Source organism: Pristiophorus japonicus, chromosome 6, assembly GCF_044704955.1.
Source record: "Pristiophorus japonicus isolate sPriJap1 chromosome 6, sPriJap1.hap1, whole genome shotgun sequence".
Taxonomy (NCBI): Eukaryota; Metazoa; Chordata; class Chondrichthyes; family Pristiophoridae; genus Pristiophorus; species Pristiophorus japonicus.
Window position 1 is genome coordinate 232,534,508 of NC_091982.1, and position 14,231 is coordinate 232,548,738.

Here is a 14,231-nt window from a genome sequence, read left to right on the forward strand (position 1 = left end):
AATGCTGAACGTCTATAATTTTGAAAGATAAATTGTAATTTTGATGTTTTTCTATCCCAAGGCGTTTTGCTCCAGATCTCTCCCACGTTTACTCAGTTGAGGAGACCTCTCTCCATTCCCTGCAGTTACTCCCGATGTACTCTACAGGTACTGTGACCTATAGCACACCAGCCTTGGATTATGTGGCCTGAATTTTACTTGATTATCTTTGGGCATCAGCCAGGTTTTATGTTGCACTTTACCTCGGGAGCTTCAGCCTAGATTCTGTGCTCACACTCTGGGTGAGGCTTGAATCCACAGCCTTCTCACTCCAGGGTGAGAATACCGTCAACTGAGCCAAGTTGGTGTGTGTGTGTGATAGGGCGGGAGAGAGAGAGGCAAAAGGGGAAGGGAAACGAGGAAGAAGTGGCGGGCAAACTTGTTTTGGGACCTATTGCCCAGATTATTTTTAATGTTGGTGTATGTAAAAAAAAATTTTTTTTGGTATCACTGAATAGTATTTTAGAGATCTCGCCAACTTGCTCATTAGTCCATGCTAATTACTGAACAGCATGAGCCAATCGGTGCCTCAGAATCTCTTTCAGAAGCCTGATTCCTCTGCATTTTTACTTTCTGCCCATATTTCCGATTATTTTCAACCCCATCTCCCCAATTTTATTTACTTTCATTTAGCTTTCTATTTTATCATTGTATTTAGCTTTCTTCCACTGTCGCACTTGCTCCTCCCTCCCTCCAGTATAGCCAGGTCCTTGCACGCTCAGTCTCTTCCTTCATGTCATATATCCAGACATGTTTACTGCTTGTACTATTACATGTGATACCACCACAGGTCACTACTATGGGAAACTTGTACACCAGCTGTATGGTCACTAAGGTGTGCCACCAGAGGGCACTGCAGTGGGAGACTTGCAGCTTACCTGTACAGGTGTGCCTTGCCTAAGTATAAAAGGCAGGCCACCAGGTGTAATCCTCACTCTGGAGTTACATTAAATGGACTAAGGTCACTACAGTTCAAGTACAACACATTGCCTCGTGGAGTCATTATCAGAGCATCAAAAGACATAACAGCTCTCCCCAGTCCCAAGTGAAGCCAGGCTCTGACCTACTCTACATCTCTCTAACCCAAACATAGAGCTGGAAGGTCGGGCCTTGGAACATCGTGGGCTGCCCTGACCTGTGTGAGAACACCACTGCAGGTCGGGGCTATAAATAGAGCTGGAGCGCCAGGCCCTGGAACATCATGGGCGAAGGTGCGGTGAATGAGGGTACGGGGCCCAGAAGAGCCGAGGGCCCAGGGGCAGCACGGGCCTGCCCACACTGCGATATGTGTGTGCACTAGGTCCGTGCAGCAGAGCAGGTCTCCAGTCATCCTGATTCATTGCCACTGGACCAAGACCTAGCTCTGACAAGCCCGTGTGGTGGCTGGTGTCCAACGGCCACCACACGTTAAAAAACTCCATGCACAGGCATCTTCCACTCCCTCAATTGGAGTTCAGGACTGGAATATCGGGGCCTTCATTGAAACATCTGTGAACTCTTGTGGAAGCAAGTCATCCTCGTTCGAGGGATCGCCTGTGATGAACCCAAACTCCCTTCTTTCCGAACACAACCACGATCTGAGGTCCTGGCCTTTGCATCCTACCTAGTCTCCCAGACCCAATCTAAAACATGTTTCTCGTCTAGCCACATAGCCAGGGCCCAGCAATTTATACAAAGTGAAATTAAAAGAAGCTGATTTCAAAGAAAATAGAGGGGGAAAAAAAGCAAATTGAACAGCCATTTATAAAATCAGCGGAATAATGAAATACGTGTGCAACATATGCTGTACATAATTTTAAGATGTTTTTTTGCACTTTTTAATTTGCACTATGGGTAGGTAGAGGTTTTGATGTGAGAAAGACATAAAAAATATACTCAAACTGATACGAAAGAGACACAAACTGCACAGCAAACATGAGAGCGGAGGAGAAAGAGGGAAATAAAGAAAACATGAAATGACCAAGTTACAGAAAACGGAAGAGCGAGTGAGGAGGATTCAGTGACCGATTTATAGAGGTGACAACAAGAGACAGGAAAAGAGGCTTTAAAAGAAAAACTACAAATGCTGAAAGTTTGAAATAAAGCAGTACTAAAAATTGCAAACAATCCACCAACATCTTGGAGTGAAAGTGCGTTAACATTAGAGGTGACGCTTCGATCTGACGAGGGGGCTACACCCAAAGTACATTAACCTGATGATGACATTGCCAGCATTTTTCACATTTATTACAAAGATTTAGAGGAGGAATTGTCAGGGAATCATTTACATGAAGAGATAGAGGGGAAGATGCATAAATTATATATTTTTGTCAATGAGTAATGCCATGGGGTAGCCAATAGTTTGTTTTTCTCTATTGTGTATATATAAAATTTTCCATCCGGCACGCAGTCTATACCACACTTTCACCTGACTCGAAAAACAGCAAATCCTGTGTAATATAACCCTATGTAACAGATCACGACAGACCTGAAAGGGAACATAACCAATGAACAAGTAGCGTCTTTTAAATCTTGCGCATTAAAGAAACCGAAGACACCTCCTAATTCACTTCCGGATATACTTATTCCCAGCAATTAAGCTTTGTGGTCTGAAAGATACCAGCCATTTAAACACCACCGTATCTTCACAGCAGAATAATATGTTCTGCTATAACCCTCCTGTCCAGCTGTGCACCATCCAATTTACCGTGAGCTCTGCGATGGGAGATCCACCAGTAACGTTTGAAGTGTTGCCGGTGGATTTCATAGAATCATAGAAATTTACAGCACGGAAGGAGGCCATTTCGGCCCATCGTGTCCACGCCAGCCGACCAAGAGCTATCCAACCTAATCCCACTTTCGAGCTCTTGGTCCGTAGCCCTGTAGGTTACGGCACTTTAAGTGCACATCCAGTACTTTTTAAATGTGATGAGTATTTCTGCCTCTACCACCCTTTCAGGCAGTGAGTTCCAGACCCCCACTACACTCTGGGTGAAGAAATTTCCCCTCCTATCTCCTCTGAACCTCCCCCCAATCACTTCAAATCTATGCCCCCTGGTTGTGACCTCCCTGCCAAGGGAAACAGGTCCTTCCTATCCACTCTATCCAGGACCCTCATAATTTTATACACCTCAATCAGGTTTCCCCTCCGCCTCCTTTTTCCAAAGAAAACAGACTCAGCATCTCCAATCTTTCCTCATAGCCAAAATTCTCCAGTCCAGGCAACATTCTTGGAAATCTCCTCTGCACAATCACATCTTTCCTGTAATGTGGTGACCATAACTGGATGCAGTACTCTAGCTGATGATTACTGCAGATTGCCACATAATAAATACCTGTATTTGACAAATAGTTGGTTTCCACATCTGCATGTCCTATTCATAACCTCGCTCAAAAAAAAAGTCAACTCTTGCACCAGATGGCTCTAACCATGATTAATATTTTTTTTCTAAATAACTCTGCTTCTCCTGTTGTTTTTTGTGTTTTGGCCTAGGAGACTTGGAATCGGAGAGCCATCCTGGGGGAAAGGAGAAGCAGATACTCAGCCTCTTCTGTTTCTTTTCGTTGCCACATGTAGGCTACCTGTACGCAGTTGGCAATATGGTGCAACAGCTCTCCATCTACAATTACCCAGAAAAGGCCAAGCAAGCAGTGCTTAGTCCCCAGTTCCTGCACGTTATTACCAGGTACGACAAAATTTGGACAAGAAACATTCTGTGGTTCTGCCATCGGAGCTCAAGGACGCAGGCAATTCTTTATAGTGTTGTTAGACTACACACAGTTTGTATTGCTGCACAGTGACTCTTGGCTCTGCATTGACGCAAGCAATACATTGGAAAAAAAAGACTGCATTTATATAGTGCCTTTCACATCCCAAAGTCCTTTACAGCCAATTAAATACTTTTGATGCATAGTCACTGTTGTAATGTAGGAAACGCAGCAGCCAAATTGCGCACAGCAAGCTCCCACAAACAGCACTGTGATAATGTCCAGATAATCTGATTTTTTTTGTGATGTTGATTGAGGGATAAATATTGGCCAGGACACCGGGGATAACTCCCCTGCTCTTCTTAGAAATAGTGCCATGGGATATTTTACCTCCCAGCTGAGAGAGCAGACAGGGCCTCGGTTTGACATCTCATCCGAAAGACGGCACCTCAGCCAGTGCAGCACTCCCTCAGCACTGCATTGGGGCGTCCGCCTGGATTTTTGTGCCCAAGTCTCTGGAGTGGGACTTGAACCCACAACCTTCTGGCTCAGGCGAGTGTGCTGCCCACTGAGCCCCGGCTGACAGTTTAATTTCAAAAACTGCAAAGTCACCAGAATCGTACATGGTAAAGGGGTAGTTTCTCACTATTTGGACTTCCCAACTGCAGCCCAGTGTGAAGCCAAATTTCAAAAATGTGCATACAGTTCACCAGATCACCTTAATTTTAATCAGTTGTCTTTCACAACATTAAAATGAAACTGTTATTTGGATGTTGGTGAATGGAATTATGCACATGCTTACAAGCAGTTGGAATTGCCAATTGGACAATGTATTCAAGTACACATATCCAGAAGTGAATATAAGAAATAGGAGCAGGAGTAGGTCTTATGGCCCCTCGAGCCTGTTCCGCCATTCAGTAAGATCATCGCTGATCTTCGACCTCAACTCCTCTTTCCCGCCCAATCCCCATATCCCTTGATTCCACTAGTGTCCAAAAATCTATCCATTTCAGTCGAGCATATAATCAATGACTGAGCATTCACAGCCCTCTAGGGTAGAGAATTCCAAAGATTCACAACCCTTTGAGTGAAGAAATTTAGCCTTATCTCAGTTCAACACCTTATCCTGAGACAATGGGCTTAATTTTCCACATGGGCGATTTTTTGCGCAGTTGAAGAGGTGGGTCCGATTTTTTTTTTTGGTGGCTCGACTGTGCCAAAAAAATGTTCCAAGTTTCACAGAAATGAACGTTGAATTTGGAACGTTGAATTTAAGCTCTGTGGGTGGAGCTTAAGACCGGCGCCAAAAATTGACGATGCCAGGGTAACGAGGAATGTTCTGAAGGGCTGAGGCTGGGAACTGAAACTGACACCGCTGCTATCCCGGCCCGATAGGCATCCTCCCCCCCACACCCCGGTACCATGTCTGCAGCTCGACTAAAACAATGGCATCTTCTCTCTGCTGATTTTTTTCTTCTCTGCGCCGATTTCCCTAAGTGTAGGGAAGATTTTTCAGAAGGGTGCATTGCGCCATTTTAGAAAAAAATCGTACTTGGCCAAACTCGCTTAACTGGCCAGAAATGGCACACCCAGCAGGTTCCGCCCCCAGTGAAGAATATAAAAATCGGACGTACCTACTTTAGAATGGCGCATAAAATTTGGCGAAACTTGCAGATTTTAGTCTGCTCCAAAAAAACAGTGTAGGCCAAAAAAACGGCACAGAATGGTGGTGAAAATACAGCCCTATGATCCCTAGTTCTAGATTCTCCAGCCAGGGGAGAAAACCTCTCCGCATCTATGTTTCATTGGGCCTCTGGAAGAGGTAATCCCATTCTAATCAATCTCTCCCCGTAGGTCAACACACTCATCCCAGGAATCAATCCAGTGAACATTCATTGCAGCCCCTTTAGTGTAATGGTTTAGAGCCACTTCCACTGAAAGCAGAGAAATAACATTCTAAATGTTGTGTATCATAAACTGTAAGCCAGTTTAGTTTATATTATGCTGTTGGGTTGGGTTAAACAACGCATTGATTTGAAAATTCTCATCCTTGTTTTCAAATCCCTCCATGACCTCGCCCCTCCCTATCTTTGTTATCTCCTCCAACCCTACAACCCTCTGAAATATTTGCACACCTTCAATTCTTGCCTCTTGAGTATCCCCGATTTTAATCGCTCCACCATTGGTGGCTGTTGCCAAGGTCCTCAGCTCTGGATTTTTTCTCCGCCTCGCTACCTCTCTGTCCTTCTTTAAGACGTTCCTTAAAACCTACCTCTTTGACCATCATCATAGGCAGTCCCTCGGAATCGAGGAGGACTTGCTTCCACTCTTAGAATGAGTCCTTAGCTGGCTGAACAGTCCAATACGAGAACCACAGTCCCTGTCACAGGTGGGACAGATAATCGTTGAGGGAAGGGATGGGTGGGACAGATTTGCCGCACGCTCTTTCCGCTGCCTGCGCTTGATTTCTGCATGCTCTCGACGATGAGACTCGAGGTGCTCACCGCCCTCCCGGATGCACTTCCTCCACTTAGGGCGGACTGGTCCTTGGCCAGAGACTCCCAGGTGTCGGTGGGGATGTTGCACTTTATCAGGGAGGCTTTGAGGGTGTCCTTGTAATGTTTCCTCTGCCCATCTTTGGCTCATTTGGCATGAAGGAGTTCCAAGTAGAGCGCTTGCTTTGGGAGTCTCGTGTCTGGCATGCGGACAATGTGGCCTGCCCTACGGAGCTGATCAAGTGTCTTTGACCAAGCTATTGGTTAACTGCCCTTGTATCTCCTTGTGTGGCTCGGTGTCAAATTTTGTTTGTTAACGCTCCTGTGAAGCACCTTGGGATGTTTTACTATGTTAAAGGCGCTATATAAATATAAGTTGTTGCTGTAAGATTGGATTAAGTTTACAAAGGGTCAACTCCAGAGGGACAACATTAGTCGGCAGTCATGGAGCTCCAGTAATTTGAAATGTAAAATAGGCGACAGTGAGTGGAGACCTGCATGATTGGAAGTGTTAGCGAGCGTCCAAAAGACAAACATCAGACTATTTACATGTGCATGTTATATTAGCTTCGAGAGGATGCGGATTGTGAGAAGTAATTCTAAGCATTTCTCACCATTGTGATAGAATATTTTTCATTCAATGCTCCTGGCAGAGTCCTTAGCTAAACTAACCACCAGCCGCAGGTCGGGGCCATAAAAGGAGCGGCGAGCGGCGGCCCGGGAGCAGTGTGGAGGCCACCAGTCCGAGCTGGTGCAGGAGGGCGATTGGATTGGATATCACCAAAATCAAGGTTGTTGATTGGAGCATGGGCAGGTACAGCAGGAGCGGCGAGGTCGGGGTGAAGGAGCGACGAGAGAATGTAGAGGGATGTGATCGGGGCCCAGGAGAGATGAGGGCCCAGGGGCAGCACGGGCCAGCCCACACTGCGATATGTGTGCACACTAGGCCTGTGCAGCAGAGCAGGTCTCCAGTCGTCTTGGTTAATCCTTGCCACTGGACCAAGACCTAGCTCTGTCAAGCCCGTGTGGTGGCTGGTGTGCAACGGCCACCACACGTTAAAAAAATCCACGCACAGGCATCTTCCACCCTTCAGGATGTCGTTCGGGATCTGGAATATTAGATACTTCATTGAAACACCTGTGAACTCATCCCTTTTTGGAGTGGAAGCAAGTCATCCTCGATACAAGGGACCGCCTAAGAAGAAGACACACTGGCTCCGACATTAAATTAGAGGCATGCCAGTTAGGGTGATAAATTTGATTGGCGGCTCAATGGGCCAATCGCCTCTGAGTGAGGGATTAGAGAATCAGTGACGTCTTGCTTTCACTTGCTCTTTTGTTCTTAAATGCTTTCCTTTTCTCTTGAGACGGAGACGTCACAGACAGGCAACGAGAGAGGAACATGTGATCAGTTCGCTTAGGGACAGCTTGCTTGAAGATGAGTTTATTTTCCCTAGAACAATGACCGTGTTGCATATTTTCGTACTTTTATGGAATGGGAGGCGTTTGGAGATAAAGGAATCTCATTTTGTAAATCGTATTCTGTTCATTCATGCATTTTATGTAACTAGTTTATGGTTTACAGTCATGCCTTATTTTGCTAGAGTACTTCTCAGTCCGTCACAGTAAAGGTGTACTCAGGATTGTAGGGGACATGATTGACCGGTGACATAGGACCTGAGAGAATATCTAAAAGAAAGACTTTCATTTCTATAACTCTGTTCGCAACCAATGGACACCCAAACACCTTACAGCCAATGATCTACTTTGTGGAGTGTAGTCACTGTTGTAATGTAGGAAATGCGGCAGGCAATTTACACACAGCAAGCTCCCACACACATCAATGTGATGATGACCAGATAATTTTTTTTTAGTGATGTTGATTGAGGGATAAATATTGGCCAGGACACCAGGGATAACTCCCCTGCTCTTCTTCAAAATAGTGCCAGGGGATCTTTCACGTTCACCTGAGAGTGCAGACGGGGCCTCGGTTTAACGTTTTACAGAAAGACTGCACCTCCGACAGCGCAGCGCTCCCTCAGCACTGCACTAGAGTGTCAGCCTTGATTTCTGTGCCCAAGTCTCTGGAGTGGGACTTGAACCCACAACCTTCTGACTCAGGGGCGAGGGAGCTACCAACTCTCATGGCTAACATTAGATCTAGTGCAACACTATAGCATAACAACCCGGCAACTATTGCAACACAAGCTGTTTGGTTTCCATGATCTCAGGAGAGACACATTCACCCAGATAGTAAATGCACGGATCTTTACATGCAGCTCTGGATAGTTCCTGGCTGTCATACCTGTTGTCTTCCTCCTTCCATGACAGGAATAACTTGCAGTGTTACACAGTCAGATGCAGTGCAGTAGCTGCTCGAGATAAGGATCCAGAGATGGACACAAACAACAAGGTACTTTTTTTTACGCTAGAATGCAGCTGCGATCATTGATACCACATTGCAATTTTTAAAAAAAATTAAGAAATAAAAATTGTATAACAGCTTATCACAGTGTACTGACAGCATTTTGTCTGTGCAAATATAACAACCATTCTGTGCCAACGATGTCATTCATAAAAGAAAGTTGAATGATTATTTAAGCTGTTGTTAATGGTGTTGGCTGAGGGAGGATTGTTGGTCAAGGCACTCGGAGAATTCTGTACTCTTCTTTGAATACTGCAATGGGATCTTCAACATCCAGTAGTACAGGCAAACAGAGCCTCAGTTTAACATTTCATGTGAAAGACACAACCTCGGACAATGCAGTGCTCCCTCAGTACTGTATTGGAGTGTCATGAGATCCTGCTTTGGTGGGGGCCTTGAACTAGGACCATCTAGCTCAGAGGCGGGAGCATTAACAATTGAGCTGAGCGGCCAGATAATAATCTTGCATTTTTCTCTGAAATATCAACCTAGATCATTTCAAACAAGGTGGAATGGGGGAAGACATTAAATGTCATGTCTTTTTCTGTTGAATAGGGAAGTCACTTATTGCTTGGAGGGTGAGAGTCGAGGTGGGGTAGAGGAACAAAGGAGTCTGGGAGTACAAATACTGTACACAAATCACTATTAAAGTTGCGACACAGGCGAGTAATGCTGCAAAAGGGAAACCAAGCACTAGGGTTTATTTCTAGAGGTATAAAATTGAAAAGTAGGGAAGTTATGCTAAACCTGTGTCGAACCTTGGTTAGACCACACTTGGAGCACTGCGTACAGTTCTGGCCATCATATTATAAAAAGGATATAGAGGCACTGGAGAGGGTGCAGAGAAGGTTTACAAGGATGATACCAGAAAAGTGAGGATATACATATCAGGAAAGGATGAACATGCTGGGTCTCTTTTTTCTCCTGAAAAGAGAAGGCTGAGGGGTGACCTAATAGAGGTCTTTAAAATGATGAAAGGTTTTGATAGAGAGGATACAGAGAGAATGTTTCCATTTAAGCAAAAAAGGCCACATTACAGCAAGATTGTAAAGGGGCAAAGTGTGTTAAAAAGACAAGCCTGAAGGCTCTGTGCCTCAATGCGAGGAGTATTCGGAATAAGGTGGCAGATAGCAGTTAACGGATACGATGTGATTGGCATCATGGAGACATGGCTGCAGGGTGACCAAGACTGGGAACTCAATATCCAAGGGTATTCAGCATTTAGGAAGGATAGACAGAAAGGAAAAGGAGGTGGGGTTGCTGGTTAAAGTGGAAATCAATGCAATTGTAAGGAAGAACATTAGCCAAGATGATGTGGAATTGGTATGGGTGGAGCTGCGGAATTCCAAAGGGCAGAAAACGCTAGTGGTAGTTGTGTACAGACCACCAAATAGTAGTGAGGTTGGGGACAGCATCAAACAAGAAATAAGGGATGTGTGCAATAAAGGTACAGCAGTTATCATGGGCGACTTTAATCTACATATAGATTGGGCTAACCTAACTGGCAGCAATGCGGTGGAGGAGGATTTCCTGGAGTGTATTAGAGATAGTTTTCCAATATGTCGAGGAACCAACCAGGGAGCTGGGCATCCTAGACTGGGTGATGTGTAATGAGAAGGGACTAATTAGCAATCTTGTTGTGCGAGGCCCTTTGGGGAAAAGTGACCATAATATGGTAGAATTCCTTATTAAGATGGAGAGTGACAAAGTTAATTCGGAAACTAGGGTCCTGAACTTAAGGAAAGGTAACTTCGATGGTATGAGGTGTGAATTGGCTAGAATAGACTGGCAGAGGATACTTCAAGGGTTGACGGTGGATAAGCAATGGCAAACATTTAAAGATCACATGGATGAACTTCAACAATTGTACATCCCTATCGCGAGTAAAAATAAAATGGGGAAGGTGGCTCAACCATGGCTAACAAGGGAAATTAAGGATAGTGTTTAAACCAAGGAAGAGGCATATAAATTGGCTAGAAAAAGCAACAAACCTGAGGACTGGGAGAAATTTAGAATTCAACAGAGGAGGACTAAGGGTTTAATTAAAAAGGGGAAAATAGAGTATGAGAGGAAGCTAGCAGGGAACATAAAAACTGACTGCAACAGCTTCTATAAATATGTGAAGAAAAAAAGACTAGCAGACGAATTCAGGTGAATTTATAATGGGGAACAAAGAAATGGCAGATCAATTGAACCAATAATTCGGTTCAGTCTTCACAAAGGAAGATACAAATAACCTTCCAAATGTACTAGGGGACAGTGGGTCTAGTGAACATGAGAAACTGGAAGATATCCTTATTAGGCGGGAAGTTGTGTTTGGGAAATTGACGGGATTAAAGGCTGATTAATCCCCGGGTCCTGATAGTCTGCATCCCAGAGTACTTAAGGAAGTGGCCCTAGAAATAGTGGATGCATTGGTGATCATTTTCCAACAATGACTCTGAATCAGTTCCTATGGACTGGAGGGTAGCTAATATAACGTCACTTTTTTAAAAAGGAGGGAGAAAGAAAGCGGGTAATTTTAGACTGGTTAGCCTGACATCAATAGTGGGGAAAATGTTGGAATTAATCATTAAGGATGAAATAGCAGCCCATTTGGAAAGCAGTGACAGGATCGGACCGAGTCAGCATGGATTTATGAAAGGGAAATCATGCTTGATGAATCTTCTGGAATTTTTTGAGGATGTAACTAGTAGAGTGGACGAGGGAGAACCAGTGGTTGTGGTGTATTTGGACTTTCAAAAGGCTTTTGATAAAGCCCCGCACAAGAGATTGGTGTACAAAATCAAAGCACATGTTATTGGGGTTATGTACTGACGTGGATAGAGAACTGGTTGGCAGACAGGAAGCAGAGAGTTGGGATAAACGGGTCCTTTTCAGAATGGCAGGCAGTTACTAGTGGGGTGCCGCAGGGCTCAGTGCTGGGACCCCAGCCCTTTACAATATACATTAACGATTTGGATGAAGGAATAGAGTGTAATATCTCCAAGTTTGCGGATGACACTAAACTGGGTGGTGGTGTGAGCTGTGAGGAGGACGCTAAGAGGCTGCAGGGTGACTTGGACAGGTTAGGTGAGTGGGCAAATACATGGCAGATGTATGTGGATAAATGTGAGGTTATCCATTTTGGGGGCAAAAACACGAAGGCAGAATATTATTTGAATGGCGGCAGACAAGAAAAAGGGGAGGCGCAACGAGACCTGGGTGTCATGGTTCATCAGTCACTGAAAGTGGGCACGCAAGTACAGCAGGCGGTAAAGAAGGCAAATGGTATGTTGGCCTTCATAGCTAGGGGATTTGAATATAGGAGCAGGGAGATCTTACTGCAGTTGTATAGGGCCTTAATGAGGCCTCACCTGGAATATTGTGTTCAATTTTGGTCTCCTAGTCTGAGGAAGGACGTTCTTGCTATTGAGGGAGTGCAGTGAAGGTTCACCAAACTGATTCCAGGGATGGCTGGGCTGTCATATGAGGAGAGACTGGATCAACTGGGCCTTTATTCACTGGCGTTGAGAAGGATGAGAGGGGCTCTCATAGAAACATATAAGATTCTGACGGGATTGGACAGGTTAGATGCGGGAAGAATGTTCTCGATGTTGGGGAGGTCCAGAACCAGAGGACATAAATTTAGGATAAGGGGTAGGCTATTTAGGACTGAGATGAGGAGAAACTTCTTCACTCAGAGAGTTGCTGACCTGTGGATTTCCTTGCCGCAGAGGGTTGTTGATGCCAGTTCATTGGATAGATTCAAGAGGGAGTTAGATATGGCCCTTACGGTTAAGGGGACCAAGGGGTATGGAGAGAAAGCAGGAAAGGGGTACTGAAGGAATGATCAGCCATGATCTTATTGAATGGCGGTGCAGGCTCGAAGGGCCGAATGGCCTACTCCAGCACCTATTTTCTATGTTTCTATTTGTGGGGAAGAGCATAACTCGAGACCATCAATATAAGATAGTCACCAAGAAATCCAATAGGGAATTCAGAAGAAACTTCTTTACCCAGAGAGTGGTGAGAATGTGGAACTCGCTAACACAGGGAGTGGTTGAAGCGAATAGTATAGATGCATTTAAGGGGAGGCTAGACAAGCATATGAGGGAGAAGGGAATAGAGGGTTTTGCTGATAGATTTAGATGAGGAAAGACGGGAGGAGGCTCGAGTGGAGCATAAACACCGGCATGGACTGGTTGGGCCGAGTGGCCCGTTTCTGTGCCATATATTCTCTGTAATTCTGTGTAATGATTCCCCAACTTGTATAATTGTTTTTCCTGTTGGTGTTTCTCTTCGGTTAGGCTTGTCCACCGTTTTTTATGCCAGTGTGCGCCTTGCGCATGCAGCTCTTTATTGGACTAAGAGCTGCGTGTCATTCCAGAAACAACTTGATTCTGCTGGCCAAGGCAGAGGTCCATGTCCAAGCCAGACACAATGAGTCAAAGAAAGGATCGTGAGTACAAAGATCTTGCACCCTACCATTCCACGCCACTTGGATGTGAGCGCATCCCCTGGAGCATTCATTCTAAAGGGCAGCATGTGACTCAGAGACAAAACATCTCCACGTTTACTGATGGTCCCTAATTGGAGCGTTGACCCTTTGCTGGTCAATCGTTATTACCTTCCGGAAAATAATGAAGATTTAAGACCAACTCATTTGAAGTTCCCACCATAGTTGAATCTACTTGTGATCATGCAATTATAAGGCTTTAATGCCCGGTTGCCAAAACCAATTTGTGTAGAATGTTGAAGTTTTCGAAGGGCTGTACTGATCCATTTGCATTGGATTCCCTTGATGCACTGCAGGGCTGCTCAGCTGTGCTAGGTACCTGCTTGTGTCTGAACATTAACAATTTTAATATCTATTGATTTGAATGTTTAAAAAAAAATACAATCATTTAGTCCCAAACTGCCACTTTGAATAGAACCCAGCAAAGCAGTAACCCGACAATTGAGCTGGGCAAAGGTACTCCTCCTGCGGGACTGCAGTAGACATGGGGGATTGGCTATAATCAGCACAGCTATAGTGATCATTTGGTCTACTAGCCAAATCCATCATCATAACTCGATTGTATTGTGTAAAATTGGTATTAAATGGAATTAACGTTTAGCTCCAACTACAAAATCATCACCATCTAACTCAGGCTCATCTAATTCAGTCATGGCATTAAATCAACAAAGCTGAACAAAACTTTTTTAAATGTATTTTTGTAGGCCTCAAAATGTCAGGGCTATTACTAAAACGCCATCGGTTACCAGTGAACCTGCGTGGAATTTATATTGCCTTCAGATGATTCCAACTGTTCAGCTGTGTAAAGAGATGGTGAGTTGTTTGCATTTCCCATTGGTATTGACGTGATAGTTGGATGCTGCGCCAACCTTCAACATTTAAACCCTGTTGCAGGTCGATTATAGCAAGAGGTACAAGGACTGCAGTCCCCAGAGTTACGTTCATCTGCTGAGTGAGGCACACCTGATGTTAAAGGCAGCTCTCCTGGACCCTGACCGATGCAACCAGACCGACGCCGAAGAATTACTGTCTGCTTTCAAAGAGAACTGCACCCAACTGGGAGACTGTTTCAGCCAGTATGTGCTTT

The 14,231-nt window shown here is 44.8% G+C and overlaps 1 protein-coding gene across 9 annotated transcripts in view; it reads left to right on the top strand.

Moving 5' to 3' along the window:
• The window catches only part of hps3 (HPS3 biogenesis of lysosomal organelles complex 2 subunit 1), a 119,362-nt gene that overhangs the window by 12,513 nt on the left and 92,618 nt on the right, over positions 1 to 14,231 (top strand). For 7 of the 9 annotated variants that reach the window (XM_070883693.1, XM_070883691.1, XM_070883698.1 and 4 more), the window contains 6 exons: positions 62 to 147; positions 3,512 to 3,704; positions 8,553 to 8,634; positions 12,936 to 13,087; positions 13,849 to 13,957; positions 14,039 to 14,220. In XM_070883693.1, the coding sequence (XP_070739794.1) occupies positions 62 to 147; positions 3,512 to 3,704; positions 8,553 to 8,634; positions 12,936 to 13,087; positions 13,849 to 13,957; positions 14,039 to 14,220 (804 nt within the window). The remainder of the gene's footprint in view (positions 1 to 61; positions 148 to 3,511; positions 3,705 to 8,552; positions 8,635 to 12,935; positions 13,088 to 13,848; positions 13,958 to 14,038; positions 14,221 to 14,231) is intronic. The other 2 variants (XM_070883696.1, XM_070883697.1) reach the window with 2 other exon arrangements.